General features: G+C 43.1%; 2 protein-coding genes across 3 annotated transcripts in view; both read left to right on the forward strand.

Moving 5' to 3' along the window:
- Positions 1 to 229: 229 nt before the first annotated feature.
- On the forward strand, positions 230 to 21,429 carry LOC127607386 (mitogen-activated protein kinase kinase kinase 12-like). Of its 2 annotated transcripts, none has more exons than XM_052075634.1 (14): positions 230 to 583; positions 2,662 to 3,192; positions 8,464 to 8,647; positions 9,584 to 9,775; positions 9,855 to 10,013; positions 11,935 to 12,093; positions 12,201 to 12,309; positions 14,972 to 15,081; positions 16,073 to 16,189; positions 16,298 to 16,435; positions 17,957 to 18,656; positions 18,936 to 19,003; positions 20,304 to 20,589; positions 20,815 to 21,429. In XM_052075634.1, the coding sequence occupies exons 2-14, from the start codon at positions 2,688 to 2,690 to the stop codon at positions 20,890 to 20,892; spliced, it is 2,805 nt and encodes a 934-aa protein (XP_051931594.1). In that variant the 5' UTR covers positions 230 to 583; positions 2,662 to 2,687; the 3' UTR covers positions 20,893 to 21,429. The 2 variants fall into 2 exon arrangements, with proteins under 2 accessions (XP_051931594.1, XP_051931593.1); XM_052075633.1 differs by having other exon boundaries at positions 18,936 to 19,002; positions 20,300 to 20,589.
- Positions 2,685 to 22,481, forward strand: part of LOC127607401 (PRELI domain containing protein 3B-like) — a 157,842-nt gene continuing 138,045 nt past the window's right edge. The window contains exon 1 of the mRNA XM_052075667.1: positions 2,685 to 2,688. The gene's annotated coding sequence lies outside the window, so the exon portion shown is untranslated. The remainder of the gene's footprint in view (positions 2,689 to 22,481) is intronic.

The raw sequence follows: 22,481 nt of genomic DNA on the forward strand, positions 1-22,481 counted from the left end.
GCGTGCTTTGTGTATGACATCATTTGGATCACCTCACATACCAGCTGACCCCCCCATAAACACCACCCCACCCCCTCCCCCTCCCCACCCGCCTAAACGTAGCCTCACACTCGCATCAAGCCGTCTACCTGCACCGGGGAAACGTCACCACACATCTCTTCTCCGATTGGACGATATCCTGCGTTAAGCCCCGCCTGCCCCAGCTTCCTCCTCCGTCGCTCTACCGCTCCTCCCTTCCCTGCCCCTGTTTACAGACTACGGCGTGAGCTACGGTCGCCGTATATAATCCCGAGTGTGGCCGCGTAGCATCCTCAGAGAGGAGAGGAGATGGGAAAAGGGGGTGTAAGGAAGCAAAACAAGTATTTGAAAAAAATAAAATAAAAAACGGATTAAAGCGAGGAGTCTGATGGACTTGATCGTCACTGACGCGTGGATGCTGAGGATGAGGATGCGACTAGCTTGATTGCGGAGGTGGGGGACGCAAAATAAACACCTTTTACTAGTACATGTGTATTTCATCATTTTCCGTTAAGGGGAAGAGGATTTGACTCCACTAGGATGGACGTGAGCACTCAACACTGAGGTAAGAGACATTTTTCCCTGTTTTAGGAGGTCTTCAAGTGGGGCTGTCGTGTTAGAATATAACATAACCAGAGGTTTTCAAAATGAGGTTTAGGGACCCATAATGGGTTCTGGGCCCATTTTATTGGGTCCACTATTGCCGTAAAATATTATTAACTCATTATTCCTGTCAATATTGATTGATGGATGTCAAGGCATTTGTGCGTCATCAAGGGGCGGGGGGGGGGGGGGGGGGAAGATACTTGTATTTGTCATTTTGGTTTTATATACACTAGCAAAGAGTGCTAGTGGTTAGCATGTTAGAGGTTCTATGGTTGAACCTCCCACATTAAAACATGCATGTTAGGGTAATCAAATTTGTCTTATCGATGTAAATGTAGTGTGAATAGTTGTTTATTACTCCGTACTCTGCGATTGACTGCTGACCGGTCCAAGGTGTACAAGGCTTCTCTCGCTCAAAGTCGCCTGAGAAAGGATCACCCATGACCATAATGAGGACAAAACAGTATAGCAAATGTATGATTTGTTTTTACTCTGTATTCACCTATACTCGTTCTTAAAGTCTGGACACAGTCAGGCAACAAAAAAGTGAAATACAATTTTCTAAAAATGACATCTTCAAAAACATTTTATAATTAGCATCATAAATCGAGTTTCCAGCATTTGTGATGCAAAGGTTGATGTTCTTTTCAAGATTCACATGAACTTGATGCGATAAGGTTGAAGCTTTCTCTTTATGTGTCTCCCTATGGAGAAATTTGTCTTGGCGCAAGGGACTGCTAAATACACAAATATAATCCCTCATAATTCAACACATACAGTAAACACCACATACATATTAAATCAGTGCAGTCCTCATCCATCCGTACTTCATCCCGTTCGTTGTTTATCGGTTTTATTTACACGTACAAAATTTTACTCATTTCAACTCACAGTTCAGTACATGAATGGTGGTTTAATACGCGTTTTTCTTTTCCCGTAAAAAAAATGATACAGCGATGACTGAGCCTCGTGTGTTGACTCTGCAATTAAGGCAGGTTAGAAGCACCAGCTGTCCCTTTTACGCTACCTTAATTGAATAATAAGCTTGATGGTCATGGAAGTCTGTATTCCTTCATTCATCATAGAATTTATATACGTGCTGCAAGTATGTATGATTTGATTGGTGGCTCGGATGTAAATATAGCCACACGGACGCCATGGAAACAGGCTGAGCTCCTCTCATAACCATGCACCGGTATGGTTCCTTTTTTTTTTTTATATCAGTCAATTCTTATTTTTAGTAATTAGACATCTTGTGTGTATTATGAGTCAGTGGTGGAGCAAACCATAAAGGCTGTTTGTTTTTCTTTTCTGTGACGTAGATGTATTCATGTGATGTGAGTTAGGCCCCGCGTGCTCACGCTTCTATACACCCACCTGCCACCTCATTTGGTACACTGACATAATGCATCCAATTAAAAGACAACAACAAAAAAACTCAACAATAACAAAGGTGTTAGCATTCAAATGGCGATTCATGTTTGTTGCCGTGTATTCCTGTCGATATTCTGTCAGTTGTTTATGTACTGATCATATCAATATTCAGGCAATATTTCTAGGAATTAAACGTTGCATTTTGGTTTTTGAAACCCGGTGTTTGTCTAATAGAAGATGAAACAACAAAGATGATAAGCCTCAAATGGCTTTTGATTCATTTTCTGTAGCTTCCCAAATTCTGCCATTAATAACAAATAGGACTTGCTTCATTGGGATGCGCAGGTCGAACTGATGTTGTGAATGTGCTTTTCAAATACTATACATTTGTAATTTGGCAGCAGCCAGGTGTGTTTTTAGCTGACCCAAATAGAAGTTGTTTCAGGCAAAAAATGTGGAATGAATATGGATGAACACGTATCTAGTTTTCTGAATAAAAACCTAGGTTGGTGGAGATGTCATTCATAGTATTATGTTTGCGTTCACTGACACTTCTACGCTGGTGATAGAATGAAATTTGCATAAAGAGGATAAAATTCGCCGTGCCGGGAGGCAATTATTTAACGCTGAATTGGCTTCTAACACATATTCCTCTCTTCCAAGGCTCCCGGTTCTCCAGTTGTTCACCCATGGCCCTCCTTCACGAGCCCCGCGCCCCATCTCCGTCTCTATCCGGCTTCAACACCCCTCTCTCCGACCCCCCGTCCTTTCGCCGGCTCGATGCTGAAACGCCCTGCACCCCTGAAATGGACCTGACGCCAACCCAGTGCGTCCTTCGGAACGTCCTTTCTATAGACACGGGGGGCACAGTACAACCTGGGGGAGGAGGGAGAGGAGAAGGCGGCGACGGGCCGACGACAGGGCCCCACCAGACGCCGGGCGATGAGCAACAGGAGCACTTCGCCAACAGCGTCCTCAAGCTGCACGAGCATGACAGCGGTCCCGCCAGGACAGAGGGAGAGGGGACGGAGGCGGACGGCAGCGCCGTGCGGCGCGACGCGGCCAACACCAGGCTGCAGTGCCAATCCAGTGGAGGAGGTGGGGGCTTTCTGGAGGGCTTGTTTGGCTGTCTGCGACCGGTCTGGACTATGATCGGGAAGGCCTACTCCACTGAACACAAGCACGACCTGGACGGTAAGTTTACTGGCTACCTTGCTTCCCCCTCAAGCACATCATTAAGTACTCCTATTAAAGCCAGCATGAGATACCTTTTTAAGTCTGCTCTGATGCTTTGCTCAGATAATTAAGTGATATCACCACCACGATTAATTTCATTAAACAGTTGTAAACCAGGCTTAGGGGATATTTTTCTTATCAGTCTATTTAATTAAGTCCTGCAAGGGACACGTTACATTTATAAATAATTCTGTTGCAATGCTCAAACACCAACTAAATGGTGCTCCATTTCAGATTACCTTAAAAAAGGCCACAGTGGCTTCCTTGAACCTGAAGATACCATTTTATATTATTTATTAAATATTTATACTATATTTTGCACATGTGCATGTGTGTATTGGCAGGCCCATTGGAATGCTCAGGCGCAGTTTTCCTCAACGTAAAAGAAAACATCACAAAATAATGCTCTCTGATGATGATGTTAATTACCGTATTGGCCTGAATATAAGACGGCCTTGATTATAAGACGACCCCCTCTTTTTCAAGACTCAAGTTTGAAAAAAAAAAGACTTTTTGAACAACAATTTTTATACAGAAAATAATTACAGTGCATCTGAAACAAATTATTCGCTTCATTGATATCTGGCGCCATCTAGCGTCGTGAATGGGTATAATTTCTAGACCCCGAATATAAGACGACCCCCACTTTTTCAGTCTTATTTCAATGCAAAAAAAAAACGTCTTATATTTGGGCCAATACAGTATGCACCTTCTGCTATCTGGTGAAAGAACATTTCATTGTTTTGTCTCGGATTGCAATGATTATTCAAAATCATTTGATTGACAAAATAAGTCGAAGCAATATTTCTGTCATGAAGCTTTGCAGGGATCATTTTTCAACACAGACTCGACACTCGCACCACTCTTTGTAGAAATTGGCAGCGAGCCCAGATGAAAGCATGCATAAAAGACAACGAATGTCCAAAGTTTGGATCATTTCATGTTTACAAAAGAAGATAACCTCAACTGATTCGCGGACTGGCTAGTTAACCGCCATTTGCTAACCTCTGAACTCACAAAAGACAATTCTACTTTTCATTCGCTGACACCCACGTCACTAACTGACTTTTAAGGCCAAAGACACTCAAAGTCACAGAATGCGATGACTGCGACCCCAAGTTGAAAAGACTAAGCTTTGCACCTGGGAATTTTGTTGTTTGATAATGAAAAATCAACTATGATCAGAGTATTCAACTAGTTGATGGGATAATATTCGATAGCTGTAGTCCAAATTCTGGTCGTCACTATAAGTCATTGATAGGAAAACAAAGATGAATTATACTCTTCAGGCCAATAAAGTGAGATTGGATAATTATAATGCCGCGACACAGTGGGCTGCAAATATACTGAATGCCCCAGTAGCTGCAGCTTTCTCAACCCTGTTGTAAACATTTTTTTTTACAGAGCACGAGATGCTCCATCAAAATTTCCACTGGTCTTATTCCAAAAATCCCCCCCCCCCCACGGATATTCCCCACCCCCAGAACCCACATCGGCCTGCTCGTGCCCACCCCCACCTCCATCCATCCATCCCACTGCAGTCCTCTAATGAAGCCGGCCCCCTCTGACGCACTGTTGTTTATGTCTGAGGCCACTACAATAGCGGAGCGCTCCCGCGGGACTCCTCTTCCAAATCTGCCTCATGTATTATGCATGGCCACGCTCTGATCCCTCTGCCTCTCATCTCTATTAACCTGACACACGCACGCGCACGCATGCGCTCATTCACGCGCGCACACATACACATGCGTACCGCTGCAAATAGAAACAGTTTAATATGCAGCGCCTGGCACAAGCCAATAAACTGGCAGAAGAGGAAGCCAAACTTATAAACACCTTGCACATCGCTCACATGGGTGGCAGATTTACATCTAACCTTGTCTTTATGGCTCGCTGATATTTTATTACCCCCCGAATACCCCCCACCCACTTTTCTATTTGATTCACACTGCCATTTCCTTCCGCCTCCTCCTCCACTTCCTCCATTGTCTCCTTTTTGCTTCTCTTTATTCTGAGCGGTCATCACTCTCAATCCATCTGCACCTCACAGCCCTCACTGCCAAAATATATATATATATATATATATATATATATATATATATATATATATATAAGCATCGTGACACTCATCCAAGGTCAAACATATCAAATTTGGATCAGCATTCACTTTTGAAATGAATTTTGCTTTCAGGACCCAGACGAGATTCTCAGGAAAACATTTAAGAAACGTAGTATGCATCTTAATAAATAAGAATATTGTATTGTGAAGACGGTGTATTTCAGTCGTACAATTATATACGGATGCATTAAAAAGTTTTAATTGTCTGCTGTGTACTATTCAAATTTTCTGCGATAGTGAGGTGGGGGTTTTTGCCAGCTGTTAACTACAATCATCTAAATGATATATTTTTAAATCTCATGAAATATTTCACTCTGGGGAGTCAATTTAGCCGCATCTTAATTAATTAAAATATTGTGGGGAACCATTTCAGTAGGTGAAAAGGATTCACTAAACACAGTGAAATATTTTGTGATTCAATTTTTCTAAGGAATGTTGGTGACTTTGCGCCGCCAATTCCCCACATAAAGAAAATTATAATTATATAACAATAAGTCAAATGATTTTCCTACATGTTTCACAAATCTGTATTCTACATGAGATGAGTTTCACTGTTTTGAACTTATGATGTAATAAAGTAACAAACATCTCCCCCACTTGTTTATTTATTGAGATGCGCTTGTATATCGATGACTCCAGTTTGAAATTTCCCATTCTTGCTCAAAAAGGTTCAATGTCGAGAATTCATTGAAATGGAAAGCATTAAAGCACTCCATGATGCTGGAAGCTCCCTTTTATGACAGGCGGGTTAATAACCGTGGCACGGTCTGCATATCTATGGAAATCAGTGATGTGATTTTCAGCAATAGCCTGCTTGGCAGACATGGAACAAACAGGAAGAAATGGAAGAGTGGCTCCATGGTGACAAAGCTCTCCTCTGGAGCATAGCAAAAAAAAAAAAAAAAAAAAAAAAAAAGAAGGAAAATTGCCCTTTATTGATTTTAACCACCGGCCTGGATTTCTTCCATTTAACACACAAAGCAGACCAGTGGAGCTCTATCACACGACTTCAACATTAAGATATTATTAAACATCTTATTTGCCACGGACGGCGTTATTCATTTATACCGTGCTTATTAGTATGAAAAATGTATTTGAATATTGTTGTCTACCTCCTCCGCATTAACAGCCTGCCATCGGTCGACCCTTAAGGGGCACCCCCTCACTTCTTTTTAACCCGTCTTACTCCCCGTCTGTTCAGCCAACATGAGAGCTCTCAAATCCTCTCCCTCCCCCTTATCGAGTGCTGCACCCTTGTTTCGCATCAGCCCCACAAAAGGTACTAAAGGAGGATTTGGGAGGCTGAGTCAGAATTACACGCAGGAGATTAAGAGCTCCCGCACTGACTCCACACCCATTACGTTTAGTTGGAACTGTAAAAGAACACGATAGCACCTTAAATGTTTTGCATGCTAACTAGAAAGTAGCAATATGGCCGACAAAATGACTTTTTGGTAGGATTCTACAGTCCAGTAAATGCTAACTGAGCTTGACTTCTTACACCACGTGATGTATTTTTGCTCGAACTGTCCTGTGTCTGCATCACCCCCCTGTCATGTTGCCCGTGACCCATCCATAATGCCTCAACGACCCACTTTTGGGTCCTGTGCCACCAATTGAGAATAACTACCGGTAGTTGAGAATCTTCCATGACAGCTGACTTTCAGGAAGAGATTGGGGTTCACCTAGTACAGGTCGCCCACCAATCGCAAAGCGCATACAGTCTCAACAAACCAGTCATATACATATTCTAAGACACAATTCAGAGTAGGCCTGAACCATTTTGAAAAGCAATCTAATTGCATTGTTTTCCCCCTTAAGAGTGCAATCGTGATTTAATATGCGTTTGTCCTCTTCCGTTGCATTTTTTAGCAAACAAGCAAGAATCTTTATTACAATCAACAAGATCAGAATTTTTCTACATATGTAAATTAACTGGTCTTATAAATTAGCCTCATGCTAAAATGAACCCAAATTAACTATGAATGAAGAACAGAGACAATTTAGTTATCTGCTTCAGTTAGAGGCATTAACTTACATGACACTTTGACTTGCAGTCTTTTAAGGGTTCTTTGCGACGGCCTCACAAAATTCTACCAAACAAGTATGATAAAAATATGAGTCAGTACCAGCGTGATGGTGTGTTTGCGTTCATGCAACAATATCTAAAATGTTTCCATAACAATAAAAGCATCAGTCAGCTATAAAAGATTCATTGATAGCACAACAGCTTGCGAAAAGAAGCGGAGCGTCACAGTCCGTTTTACTGTTTTATACTTGTGAGGTTCTGGGATCGAATCCACTGGATTCTGACAGGATGGGAGTAAAATGTACCTTTAGTCACAGGATTGGGACAGGACAGGGAGTGACAGACTGTTCAATTAAATTAGCCAAATGCAACATTATTTTTTTTGTTGCTGTTGCTTTATGAAGCTGACCTCCAAAATGGGAGTGGTACGGTAGTGGGTGAGGGTGTCATGCTGAACAGGAGCAGGACGGAATGGCGCAGGATTTTTTATTTTTTTTGGTATGGTCCGGTACTGTGACAGGATTTTTGTCTGGGGGAGTAGGATGGGACGGGAAATCCACTATTGTGTCCACCTCTACTTCGAATCTCAGCTCATGCCTTCTGTAATCCCGCTTCCTCTCCCATTTCACAAACGTGTTAGGTTCATTGGAAATTGGTGCGAATGTGATTATAAATGCTCTTCTTTAATTAACTGGTGACCATTCAAGGGTGTAACCCACTTCTCTCACCAAAAGTCAGCTGAGATGGGCTCCATTTCACCAACGACCACAATGAGGAAAAGTGCAATCGAAAAAGAACGGCTGAATAATAGTGATGACCCAGCTAGCACATCACTCCTGCTTTGTTAGCATTAGCATCCGTTCTAAGCTGATTGTTTGTCACACTTGTATTTTAAATGTATTTGAAAACGTGAGTTTAGTAACTATATGTGTAGTGCAGTGGGAAGAGTCCAATAACTCAGACCTCAAGGTGCATCACTTGACTTTCTTTTCATCTAAATTAAATCGGTAAAATTATTCAATTAGAATGAAATGTAGAACGATTTATTCCAGTGAAGCTCACAGGTACATCCTGTTTTCAGAAGCATGGGAAGTCCCCTTCGAGGAGATATCAGATCTACAGTGGGTGGGCAGTGGCGCCCAAGGTGCCGTTTTCTTGGGCAAGCTACATGGACAGGAAGTGGCCGTGAAGAAAGTGCGGAACATCAAGGAGACGGATATCAAGCACCTCCGCAAGCTCAAACATCCAAACATCATTACTTTCAAGTAAGTCCGCCTTTGCTGATAGTTTGGGACATCACGTTTTGGTAAGGTGAACCCTTGTGCTGTCAGGAACAGCAATTGACGCTCAAGATGGATTGGAGATTTCAGGCTCTCAAACAGTGAATATCCTCTGATTTCCGTCGTCCTGCATGAAAGCAGGACTTCTTGGATACTGATCGATGCGTAGGACTACCAGCTAAATACACCCTTCAGAAATGAGACATTTTCTAAAGTTACTTTTCATAATGAGAAAAAAAACGTACAGCATAAGCAGTATTGAAAATAGACGGGCGGATGGCTAATGTTCCCGTTATAAATGTTCATCTCACATCCCATAATTAGGAAACATCAATATCAATATGAGACACTTTATATCTGGAAATCTTTGCCAGTGTTTACATTTTCAAATTCATCCTTTTACAACATTATGAGAAAATCGCAATGTCCCATCACTGATGAACTAGAACAAGCCCGCGGGTGACTTATGTGGCCCTCGATGGCGAGCTGTTGCCCGCCGGCACCACATTGGTAATGCCTGGTATATACAGTACGTCCTACAGATATGTATAGATCATATTCCCCCTGGTGGCTAAGGTGCCACACAGCTGCTTTAAGTATGAAATTATGAGACACTGTTTAATTCTATTAGATTTTTTTATGATGGTATTTGTTTTAAATGAAGTATAATGTTATCTTTGTAATTGAAAAACATTATACATTATTTTTGGGGGTGTTTTACGTGGTGCTGGAACGGATCAATGGCATTTTCATTCATTTCAATGTGGAAATGCGCTTTAAGTGTTTCGATATATGAACGTGTTCACGGAATAAATTAAAACTTGCAAGAGAAGATGCCGCTGAACGTAGTATTCTCTTTGGAAAAATGGTTGTGTCCCCATATTGTTGCTGTCCAATGAAAAGCATGTATTTCTCCAACAGAGGGATTTGCACGCAGGCTCCGTGCTATTGCATCCTCATGGAGTACTGTGCCCAGGGCCAGCTCTACGAGGTGCTGAGAGCAGGCAGGAAGATCACACCGTCACTCCTCATGGACTGGGCCATGGGCGTCGCTGGCGGGATGAACTACCTTCACTTGCACAAGATCATCCACAGGGACCTCAAATCACCCAAGTGAGCGGCGTAAACAATCTGGAAAGTAACAGCCGGGCGCAGTGCCGACAAACTGTCCTGACGATCATTTGTCTTGCAGTATTCTGATCACGTATGATGACGCGGTGAAGATCTCCGATTTTGGCACGTCCAAGGAGCTGAGTGATAAGAGCACCAAGATGTCCTTTGCGGGTACGGTGGCCTGGATGGCGCCGGAGGTCATACGGAACGAGCCCGTCTCAGAGAAGGTGGATATTTGGTATGTAGCCTCTGGGAATCTTTTTGGGACTTTTCTTGCATGGTTTCACTGTGAATCACTAAAGAGAGTCAGATATGTGAGATCAGGGGTTCTCAAAGGTTTTAGGCCCAGGGTCCCCTCCCTCACAGGGGTGACATATTCCCTCATCATCATAACACCAATTAAAATCAAAAAGTCATCATCCTTCTAGTATCACGTTGGATATTTCCTAAGGTAAAGTGCCATGTTGTTAAAGTTTAACAATGAAAGAAATAACACATTTGATTGTAAAAAAATAAATACACACCGCTTCATTCTTTTTAAAATAGGATTATATTATAAAAAAAAAAGACACCACTTGTTTTCCAATCAAAATAGAGCTTTATTCCTATAATAAAATGTTTTGGGGGTTTTTTGTTTTTTGCGGACCCCCAAGCTAAGGCTCACAGACCCCAATTTGAAAAGGACTGGACTGGAAGCTACTACTGTACAGAGCGAGGGATCTCATTTCAAGAAAATCTATCATAAGATCTCATTACAAGAAATTCTATAGGCTCCCTGCCATGTTTGATGGTGTGCCCTGTGCTCAACCCTCAGCTCTCCCACTACTCATCCCTCGCTCCCTCCCTCATCGTCCCCGCTTTGCTCTTGCCCATGTAGTAAAAAGGAGCGCTCGCTAATTTAATAATTGATTTGCCAGATGCTGCAGTGCTCGGGAAAGGCTGGAATAACCTTCCAATCCTGCGGCTGCTTTGGCCCGGGGCCAGCAGTGCATTAGCCGAGAGGTGAAAACAGGATTAAAAAGCTTTTCGATGCAGAATGAGAGCACATCACCTATGCATATCATAGAGTGTCTCTTAATGTATGTAAATCACTTGATCACTGCTCATTTGATTGTAAGAGCACCCGGTTATCTTACACTTAGATGAAATACGACAACAGTTGCTCCAAAGCCAAACATTTCACCGCTTGCTAAAAATCTTTTTTTCTTTGTTTGCAAAACAGGCCAAACTAAAGCACATACTCTAATCGAACTCATCTGTTGTAACATTGTCTTCACCTAGATATTGACCCAACAGTTATTTACAGCCGAGTTGCGGGGGAGGAAAATACATACGGAAAAAATTGGCAGTTCAAAAGACTCAATGCATCCAACGTCATACCAGTAGAGAACATTGCAATAGTGGTAACAGCTAAATGGGAACCGAACCCAACAGTGTGATCATATCATGTCCTGTATTCATATAAACAGTCGCATCTATTTACAACAAATCATAATCTGGACAAGTGCTGCACCAACGCTTAGGTTAAAAGCTCCGTGAGCAGTTTCCTCGCTGATACAGACCACTCGAGTGGCTGTGGTCACCGCGCCAAGGCTAGAGACGCTGTCCTCTTAATCAAAAGGAAGCGACTGAATCCTTCAATTACAGGGTGATTCTTTAACTCAAACAAGCAACCGTGCTGATTGGACAAGACGTTTGATTATTCAAGCAGAGAGGTGCAAAAAATGTCACCGTTACAAATGTAAACACGCCATCTGGATGCTATAAGTGAGCGATGCTCTTGGCTCCTTGGAAACACCGTCACCGTGGCAACCGAAAGAAGCTGCCAACATCAGACTCTCTAAAGATTTGTCACGTTCTCGCGGGGGTTCGTCTCTGACAACAATGACTTTTTTTAAATATTTTGCCGATATCGGAGAAATATTTCATCACTTCTTATCAAAGTGGCTAAAAGGTGTCATTTCCATCTCCAAAGACGTGTGCCGCTCAAGCGAGATTAAGTGTCCATCATAGATAACAGTCGCAAAGGAAGGCGGGTCGCATTTCCATAAAGTTTCAAGTGTGACATTTAGGTAATGCCACCTTTCATCCGTTTCTGTCATACTCTTTTTTGGAACTGAATATGCGTCGTGTGTGTGTGTGTGTGTGTGGGTGTGCAGGTCTTTCGGCGTTGTGCTGTGGGAGATGCTGACGGGAGAGGTGCCCTACAAGGACGTAGACTCCTCTGCTATCATCTGGGGAGTGGGCAATAACAGCCTGCAGCTGCCCGTACCTGACAGCTGTCCCGACAGCTTCAAACTGCTCTTGAGGCAAAGCTGGTAAGCAGGCGGAAAGATAACACAAATTGCATTTTTTTTTTAAAGATAAACGCATATGAAAAAAAAAGCCATTTTCTCTTGCCAAATTAATTCGAGTCTCCAAATAGGAATTGCAAACCAAGAAACAGACCCTCGTTCCGACAGATTCTCCTGCATCTTGACATCGCTTCAGCAGACATCTTGTCGACCCCGCAAGAAACCTACTTCCAGTCACAGGTACAATTCTTCTACACCGGAAAAAGACCACATTTAAAACCGGTTTTGGATGTCAAGGACGGGTTCCCTGCTGTTCTCACCAAAGGTCAGCCGGGGTTAAGTTTATTAATAGTGAATGAAAACTAAAATAGCTAAAAGTAAGAATGAAACGAAAAAAGGTTTTCACAAATAAATTCAAGGGAGCATTAAAAAAAAAACTAACAGAAAAAAAACCCAATAACTAACTGAAACTTCGTTTCACGACCCTAATACTAAAGAAAATTCTACCAAATATGTACTTTGTTTTCATCAAGCTTTCGGGTTTTATTTTAAATGTGTTTATTTTGGTATTACTGTTCGGCTTCAAGAAAGAAGGTCAAACAGTTCTTTGGGAATTGTAGTTGACTTAATTAGACAAAACTTCCTGACGTTTTTTCATCTTGCACTCCAAAAATGTTAAATTATATAATTTAAAAAAAAACAATAAAATAAAACTAATAAAAACACAAGCAGATTTCTATTTTACGCCGAATTTGAAAGAAATACCGCTGCTACAATTAGTCCACTTTCATTTTTTAGACAGCAGGGTATCATGGTCCCTTTTTAGTGCTGGTATACAAGTGAGCCAAGACTCTCATGGGATTAATGAAGTACCGTATCTCCCTCTCTAGACCAGTGGTGCCCAAACTTTTTGGACCGAAGATCGACTTTTTGATCAAACAACCTCCCGCGATCGACTCGTTACCGCACATGCGCATACACATGCACGCCATGATGAGCAACAGCCTAACACGCAGGCATGGGATGCACTTTTGCAGCCTGTTAAGGATCGTAGCTCACGCGTACCGTTTTAAAGTGTTTCCCTCGGTCCTCGAGATTCCTATTCTTTGCCCGTGCCCTCGGTGAATTTTACACGAAACAAACTGATTGAGAACAATGAGAACGATAAATGATATAGCGCAACAGCTCTGATAACAAGCTGCAACTGCAGACTGCTGAGCGCTAACAACTTCCGGTGACGCGGGTCACGCGCCACCGTAGGTTAAAGATTTACCTGCTTTATTTTATTTGATTTTTTTAAATACTTTTTGTCAAAATGAAACTGATAGGATGATAAGGGTGCAGTGTACATCAACACCAAAATATATATTACTAACATGCACAAAGACACACAAATGTTTTTTTTAATCTCCTCTACACCCCTCGCGATCGACCTGGGACCAGTTCGCGATCTACCGATCGATCACTATCAACGTAATGCGCACCCCTGATCTAGAGTCTAGATTCTAGACGCACTCAAAGTACGCCATAAATGTTCTTACCTAAGGCTGAGAAATACAGTAGCTAATGAGGGCCCACATTCCCTTTCCATTCTTTGTTAGCATTCCTCATTTTGACTGATGATTTCAATGTGGTGTGCTCATCGTAATTTCCCATTTGTAAGTGCACAGGTAACTCCCAAAACCAGGTCTTCACCTAATTCAACAGCATTCCGTTTGAAACAAAACACCACCAATGAGAAACGCTTCCTTTCCCTTCCAGTGTTTGTTTCTCTTCTGTCCCACCGATGCTTTCATTGCCACGCGGTTTCCTGACTCCCCATTTTGAAATGCAGGGGTAAACGCTTCTCCCCCCCCCCCCCCCCAAAAAAAAGCCCTTCAGATAACACCGGTGCATCCCATTCCACACAAAATCCCACTATCAAGAAGTGGCTCAATTAAATGTGACTTCACGAATGTTCATCGGCTGGAAAACCTGTGATGAGGTTCCATTAATAATTGGCTGTGAAAGGCGTGACATTTGTTTCCAGTCTGGTGCGGCTACAGCGGGGCCCTCTTGTGGCCTCCTGGGAGCCCGCTAATGATTGATCTTCCTTTGAGCCCTCAAACACATCGCTGCTGTTATTTCTTTGTGTTTGGCACGTCACACTCGCTAATGCCCGGCCAACCTCCGTCATTCTGAAGCAGTCGAGTGTGTCATTGCAAAAGGAGGGTGTGTGTCGGAGGAGCCAAGAATACACACGCTGGATAACCATGCGACGCATGCTGCCTATTTCCTTGAAAGGTCATGGCGCAAAAACCTCCATCAAAGCACTCGCTGCTTATTATTTCTCCCTGTACCCCCCGGGCCCCGCTCGCTCCCCCAGTCCCACCTCGATCTTCCACGGTTTCACTCTTCTCTGCCCCATAATGGGTTTTTCTCGTTACGTCGAGAAGAAGAATTTGCCGCTGCTGGAGTGTATTGATTTCTCTAATGGTGTGGAGCAGAGAGAGCGCAAAGAAAGGGTCTGGCGATATTGAAGAGTGCACATCCAGTCCATTAGCTTAATAAGAAGCGCATCACTCATGCACAGAAACACACCCACAAACGCATAACTGACCTCCACGCTATGACGGGTATCAAATAACGGCTGTCACGATTCACCGTCCGTGTGTTTTTGTGTTCACGGCATGTCGGTTCATGTTCACATTTGCTCCCCGATTATTGATTGTCATTAATTGCCCGAATGGCTTTTGTCTCCATAATGCAGATGATTTCCTAATGTTTCTGAAGCGCTAAATGTTATTTTAATGCGCTCGTATCAGGCAATTTAAGTTTTGCCCTTTTTCTTTTTTTTTTGGTGGGTTCATTTCAAGAACCGTCCTCGTAACCAAGGTCCGCGTTTTATGATGTTTCCTTTTAGGTTGAGTGGAGAGATGAAGTCAGACACCATTTTGAGAAGATCAAGTCCGAGGGAACATGTCTTCACCGACTGGATGAGGAGCTCATCAAACGGCGCAGAGAGGAACTGAGGTCAGATCCTCCGCAATGTGGCGCACGCCACTAAGACAATGTAGCAACTGCAAAATGTAAATACAGGCCAAAATTTTGAATATATTGAAGCAATAACGATTGATAGTAGACTGTCAAAATGAACACGTTAATAGCGGAGAAAGAAAAATTCTCAAATGTTGGTCTTAATTCATCCATCCATCTATTTTATGAACCGCATTATCCTCACAAGAGTCACGGGGGTGCTGGAGCCTATCTCAGCTGTCTTCAGGCAGTAGGCGGGGGACACCCTGAACGGGTTGCCAACCAATTGCAGGGCAGACAGAGACGAACAACCATCCACGCTCACACTCACACCTAGGGACAATTTGGAGTGGTCAATCAGCCTGCCATGCATGTTTTTGGAATGTGGAGGAAACCGGAGTACCCGGAGAAAACCCACGCTGGCCCGGGGAGAACATGCAAAGAAGGGATCAAACCCACGACCTCTGCAATGTGAGGTCAACGCGCTAACTACTGGATAACTGGGCCACCGTGGTCCCAATTTATTTAGAAAAAAAATAATGTATTAGAAGGCAAAGAACCAAGGTTGAGACTAATTACGCAGGGCAGTGGATATAAAATATCCTGAAATAATTGTTTAAAATATATGAACCCATTCAGGGACAGAGGTTACTACAGTGGACGGCTTTCCATGTTATGTTACAAGGTGCATGAAAGAGGGAAGAATGAAACCTCTGAAATGTAAAAATACGATCTAATGATTGAATCAAATGCAATTCAATAAGCAAAGATGTCATGAAAACATAATGATCCTTATCTTTCAGAAAGCAGAATTGGTAATAAAGTTCTTGTCAACATCAATCGGGATTCATCACGATTCAATCAGAATCATTTTACTCCTACTTAGTGTTAACTATAACTAGCAATAAAGTACAATGAAGACGCAGTGTGCAGTAATTTTGTCATCTCAAGTCAATAATACAATTCCCCCCCTCCCACCTCCACACAGACATGCACTTGACATCCGGGAGCACTACGAGAGGAAACTGGAGCGAGCCAACAACCTCTACATGGAGCTCAACGCCATCATGCTGCAGTTGGAGCTCAAGGAGAAGGAGCTGCTCAAGTATGAAAGCTCACCTCACCTCCAGACGACATTGACATCGGCGCAGGGACCGACCTGCGCCGTCTTGCTCTCGCTATCAAGTGAATATTGACCGTTTGTTCATCTCAGGAGGGAGCAGTCGCTGGACAAGAAGTACCCGGGTTGCTTTAAGCACCACAGCTCCAGACAATCGGCCTCCTCCAACTCCATGGAGAAACTCATGAAGAAACGCAACGTGCCTCAGAAGCTGCCCGCGCACAGCAAGAGGTCAGTTCGACGCGCTCAACAAAAGGATTTTTGCTGAAGCCACACCAGCGCTGCATTGTGAATTGTAACTAATGTGGAGCGAATGCGTTCCGCTGTCAAAACGTCACCATCATATAACCGTGACAAACTTTTCCAGGAAATGTTTTAAGTAACATTTTCAACATTCGTGGCATACAAGAAGGAAAATAAATTGATCACTGTATTATGAAGTAAAATGCAGATCAAATCAAGTATAATGACCTGAACCTTTCACGCCAACAAAAAGATGTTTGCAAGGTGAGACTGACATCTTGTGGTATTCTGCGGGTAAAGGAACGGCGATTGCTACAAGCTAAAGATAAAGCAAAACACACTTGATCTTCATCTGTTCAGCTAAAAAACAAAACGAAGGCAAAAAAAACACACTTTTTTTTCCTTCGAAAATATTGTACTTTATTCTTGTACTTTTTTGAATTAAACTTTTAAAATATACTTTTAAAAAAAATTCTCAAATAAGACTCTCGAAAATATGCATCCATCTGGAAATTATAAGATTTTTTTGGTTATAAATATGCAAGTTTTATTTTAAAATAGTTTTAAATTAATCCACCGACTGATTTAATCAACTGAAATTACCTTTTAAAATGAAAAAGCTAATTTTGTGCTGAATTTGGCCTTTTTGTGATTTATTTTTGTCACATTGCGTGGTGGACCCCAAAAAAGCAGGCAAGAGGGAAGAGCAGGTTGTACTCCAAAACGAAGTCCTAAAAACATGACAGCTACAACAAACAAACAATGACCTGACACTAACTGGTCGGGCGGGAATCCTTTTATACGACTAAATACATAACGACCAACAGGTGTGCAGCTGCAAGGGATGCCCTACAGTGCCACCTGTTGGTCACAAACGGAATCATGACAATTTTTTTTTTTTTAATACAGTACATGAAAACATTACAAGATAAAATGAAGAAAATGAGATTCAAATTTCCCCTGCAATGAAATGGTCACATTTGACAAATTTTCCTCTATGTTCTAAAGTTAAACGAATACTAACATCTTCATCCATGCCATTTTATTCATTATAGATTTTTTTTAATGGATTGTTTAATCAGTTTTCTGAATTGTACTCTGCCGCGTATCGGAATCTGCCCAAAACATAACTAAATAAATATGGGTCATCCAGCTCCGGCCTCCCTGTGTGGAGTTCTCCCCGGGCCTGTGTGGGTTTTCTCCGGGTGCTCCGGTTTCCTCCCACATTCCAAAAACATGCATTGCAGGCTGATTGAACACTCTAAATTGTCCCTAGGTGTGAGTGTGAGCGTGGCTGGTTGTTCGTTGTTCTGTGTGCCCTGTGATTGGCTGGCAACCAATTCAGGGTGTCCCCCGCCTACTGCCCAAAGACAGCTGGGATAGGCTCCAGCACCCCCCGCGACCCTAGTGAGGATCAAGCGGCTCGGAAGATGAATGAATGAATATGGGTCGTTCCCTCGTCTTTTATGTCACCGTTGTTCAATGAAGTGTGTCCTTTGTCTCCTTCAGGCCAGACTTACTCAAGTCAGAAGTAATCCTTCCCAAACTGGACTCCTCCATGACTCAGGTGACCATCCCCACCAAAGGCTCCACGTCGCCCGGCCGCTCCCGCCGAGGGAAGCCACGCTACAGGAAAGCAGGCAAAGGCAGCGGCAGCGAGCTGGCTCAGCTGAAGGCCACGCTGTCTTCATCGCTAGCCATGATCAGTGTCACCACGTCGGTCCCCAGCAGCAAGCAGCGTCTGGACCCCAGCGCTGCACTCAGGGGCCTGCAGCATGACCTGCTGCTCAAGAAGATGTCGTCCTCCAGCCCCGACCTCATCTCCACCACGCTGGAGGCGGAAGGACGAAGGAAGGGCCAGGCCGTCCCCGGCCTGGACCGGGCGGGTAGCCAGAGCGCCTCGGCCGGGTTGGAGGATGGCCGCCCGGACGGCGGCCCGGACGTGAGCGTCGGGGCGGAAGAACTGGCGGAAACGCCGCCGCGCAGCGACACGCCCAGCGAAGATGCCACCTCTGTCCCGTTCGCCAGCAGTCCTGACTCGCCGTGCGGCAAGGGGGCGGCAGCGAGGCGGCCGTCGTCCGCCGGGAGCCCCCGCCTTCCTCAGGATGGCGAGGAGAAGGAGGAGGGCCCAGTGATCACGCGCTCGCCCAGGAGTCAACGCCTCACGCCATCGGCGCTACTCTACAGGGCGGCGGTCACTCGCAGTCAGGTGAGATGACCTTTCAGGAAATGGAGCCTACTGCAAAGTGAGCAATACATTTTCAACAGCGCTGGTCCTCATACGGCTTGTGGGTGAGCAGGAGCCTACCCCAGCTGACTTTGGCCAAAAGAAGCAGGATACAACCTGGACTGCTCAGCCAAATGGAAAGCTCCACAAAATGGAGCTTTCGCTTTCAGTGGCTCAAATGTTGCCGTTGACACTTCCCTTTACATTCCGGAATTGTTGCATGACTTTTTGAATGATGGAGCATGTAAACGTTTTCCACAGAGACGCGGCGTGTCGTCCGAGGAAGAGGAGGGAGAGGTGGACAGCGAAGTGGATTTGCCCAGAAGATGGTGAGTGTGTTTGTTTGTTTGTTTTTCTCAATCGCTGCACGAGAATGGGAATAGCAGGAATTTTGGGTTTGCCTCATGTTCATTCAACCCCATTGAGGAATTAAGTATTACCGCACACTTGGGCACAATCAGTCATCAAGTAACACATTTTATAAGAACAACAAAAAAAATTCTCAAAGTTGGAGTCTGTTATAGTTAAAGCTGTTTGCAATATCTGAATATAGCCGCACTTCGGCTGCCATCCCCGACTTCACGAACAAGCAAATGCACTCTATACAAGCTGTCATTAGAAACAGCGGCAACATTGTTAGCATAGCTTATTTATAATGGAAAATTGCAAGGCAATAGATTTTTTTTTAATAGAAGAGAAGTGATCGACTTATCTGACAACCAGGAGAGCAACGACTTTGTTTTCCAGCTCCAGTTGACCATCCGCGTAGAAAACCACCAGAACATAATGTTTAGCCAAGATTTGTCTCGAGGACTGTCCAATTAATTCTTCTGAGTTTTGGTTGTTAACTGGAGTTCAATAATGCAGTCAAGAAAACAATCAGCACGACTGGGTTGGGTGGCAACAACAGGTGGCCTGATTGTGCACGCGCATGCATGCCTGATGATGACTGACACACCATTGGGTCACGCCTTCTCTCTCTACAGTCTGTGATTGGCTAATTTAGACATGTCGTGACAAGTTTAGTCAAATAGTAAAAAAATACATCAGAGGCATAAAATGGAGTCAGAGTGAGATGATTTCAGAAGATATTTAAATAATAATCTTCTGGTCATACAGACAAACATGACAAAATGGATTGATTTTTTTGGAGGTGTTTTATTGAAGACTGCAAACTCCACCTTTAACACTTCTGGAAGAAAAATTTATTCAATTGAATTGCTTTAAAAAAAACAGCGTGGGCATGCAGAATGCTCCAATTAACTGATTTTTGGTTATATATAAAATTAAAACCATTGAATTGTCGATCATCTATTTATTTTGAAATTTTCAGAATCATTTTCAAACATTTACATTTTATATATATATATATACATATATATATTTTTTATAATACATTTTAAACTGTTTCCTTTTCATTTTAACTCAAGTTCGATTTTCAATACAAAAAATAATTGACTTAAAATCATTTGATACATGTATATGAATATAAAACATTAGTTTGTGTGCTTGCAACCTGGCTAGTTAACTAGCTAGCTAGCTAGAGAGCTCGAGTCTCCATTCCAAAGTAAGAAGCGGCCTGCCTGCGGCCGTAGCTGACGTGGTGTCCTTTGCATTTGACCCCCGGAGGCCGGCGAGCATGAGCAAATGCCAGTCGCTGTCCACGTTCAGCTCAGAGAACCTGTCGGTGTCGGACGGCGAGGAAGGCAACACCACGGACCACTCGCACAGCGGCACGCCCGACGTGGTCAGCACCAACACAGACGAGCGCCTGGATGACAAGAGCGACGACCTCCTCTCACAGGGCTCCGAGATCCCCGCCGACCCCGCCGCCTCCGACGGCCTGTCCGAGAAGGAGGCCGCCATCCGCCACGTCAAGACGCAGCTGGCCACTCACGAGCCCAACTACGATGAGGTAAGTTTGCTTTCCTCTTGAGGGCTGTGCTCCTTCGGCCTTCCACGTATACACTCATAAAAGATTCAAATGTGTTGCGACTACGAGAATTAATGTTAATTATTTTTTTTTAAAACTATCCGACAAACATGTTATATGTATAGTTGCGGGGAATCTACGTAAAGCATAAGTAAAAGCATCATCTCAAATAAATGCCTTCTTCTCCCCTATAAACATTTTTTTAAGGTTCTCTTCGATGACTCAGACTGCGACAGCGCTGAGTTGGACCACCCGGGCTGCGTGGAGCCCAGCCAGAACTGGTGAAGGTCACCACCAGCCCAACCCTGTACGATAGACGGTGCTCATTGAATCCCTCGTCATCACAAACGCGCACACAGCAAAGGCAGGACATGAGAACTTTTTGAGCGGACTGAACAAAGTGTGTGTGGTTTCTCACTGTGTCACGTGACGGAATCCAATCAGGTTTTGTTTGGCCTAATTATGCACTCTGTCGTCTATTTATTTATTTATTTATTTGTTGTCTTCAAGAATATTCACATTGTGTCGTCGTAAATTACATTGCCATTTTCTACGTGTACATAAAGCCGCCCGTGTAAAATGAACAAATTTCTAATGCGCGAGATTGTATCGTTTAAAAAAAAAAGGTGCTGATGTTTCTACTTGTTGACCACATGAAGCTTTTTTTGTGTGTTTGTTATTTGAATGTATCCTTGCTTGCGCATCCCAACGTGGGGGAACAAAAGGGGAAGAGTTATGTGAACAAAGAAGAAGCAATATGTCCAAGTCTATAGCAGCATCTACTGGACTATTTCTCTGGATGTAAATACTTTATTTAGTTTTTTTTTAAGCATGCTTATGATATATACATATTGGATATTTATGGTTTAGAAGTAAGCTTTGTAAAGAGGGTGCATTGAATGCGATACAATAAAGATGGCAGATTTTTAGCAAAATGAGGCAGACAATTTCTATTCCTGATCATCCGAGAAATGCATTTAAATCCGTTTAATTACTTGGAAAAAAATACAGCACAGTCTTGCTCTTTTGTCAATTTTCCACAAAAAATTGTTTTATTTGAATTTTATGGTATTTTCAACATACATATGTGTAATACACACACATGCACACATACACACACACACGATCCTGTCTTGTTTGTGTTTTTCTGACTCTAAGGCTGGAGCGTGGGCATTTCCCTCATGAGCCGTGCCTCACTTGAATCTGGCCTCATTACCGTCTACTTTATAAACCACACCACATGGCTATCTGGATGTCGGATTATTAAGCCTTGCTCACGACTTTTTCCAAGCGCTTCAATTTTCTCGACATGCTCCATTTTTGCCACATCGTTCAAGGTGGGGTTTTTTGTACTTTTTTCATTGTGGTGTCATCTCTGTGTTGTATTCTCATGTTTTGGATGCTCTTCTCCCCTTAGTTCACAAGCTATTTATGTTTTTGTCGTTCCTTGCCTGTTGCAAACGCTTTTCATTTGTTCCGCACTTTCCTGCTTCTTTGTTAACGGCGTCCTGCGTTGCTTTGTTGAAAACATTTTTTTCATACTATTTTATCGGTCTCCACTTGTGGAATCCTCATTCTGTCCGGATACTTACTTACTTTTTCTCTCTCTCTCTCAACATTGTAATTGACAAAAGTATTGGCTTCTAATAAGTGCCTGGTGGTCCCTGCAGCTGAGTAAATTGTTTTAGTCCCATGATGGGGAACTTTGCAAATGAACTAAGGTAGGAATTTGAATGCAGCAAAAATAAAACTCAAATAGTCTACAGCGCCCTCTAGTGCAGTGACTTCCAACCAGTGTGCCATCAGAATGATTGAAATTATCCAATGTCGATTTGATTTTTTTTTCAATAAAAACGTTTTAATTATTCAATGCC

The sequence above is a fragment of the Hippocampus zosterae genome, chromosome 9 (assembly GCF_025434085.1).
Source record: "Hippocampus zosterae strain Florida chromosome 9, ASM2543408v3, whole genome shotgun sequence".
NCBI lineage: Eukaryota > Metazoa > Chordata > Actinopteri > Syngnathiformes > Syngnathidae > Hippocampus > Hippocampus zosterae.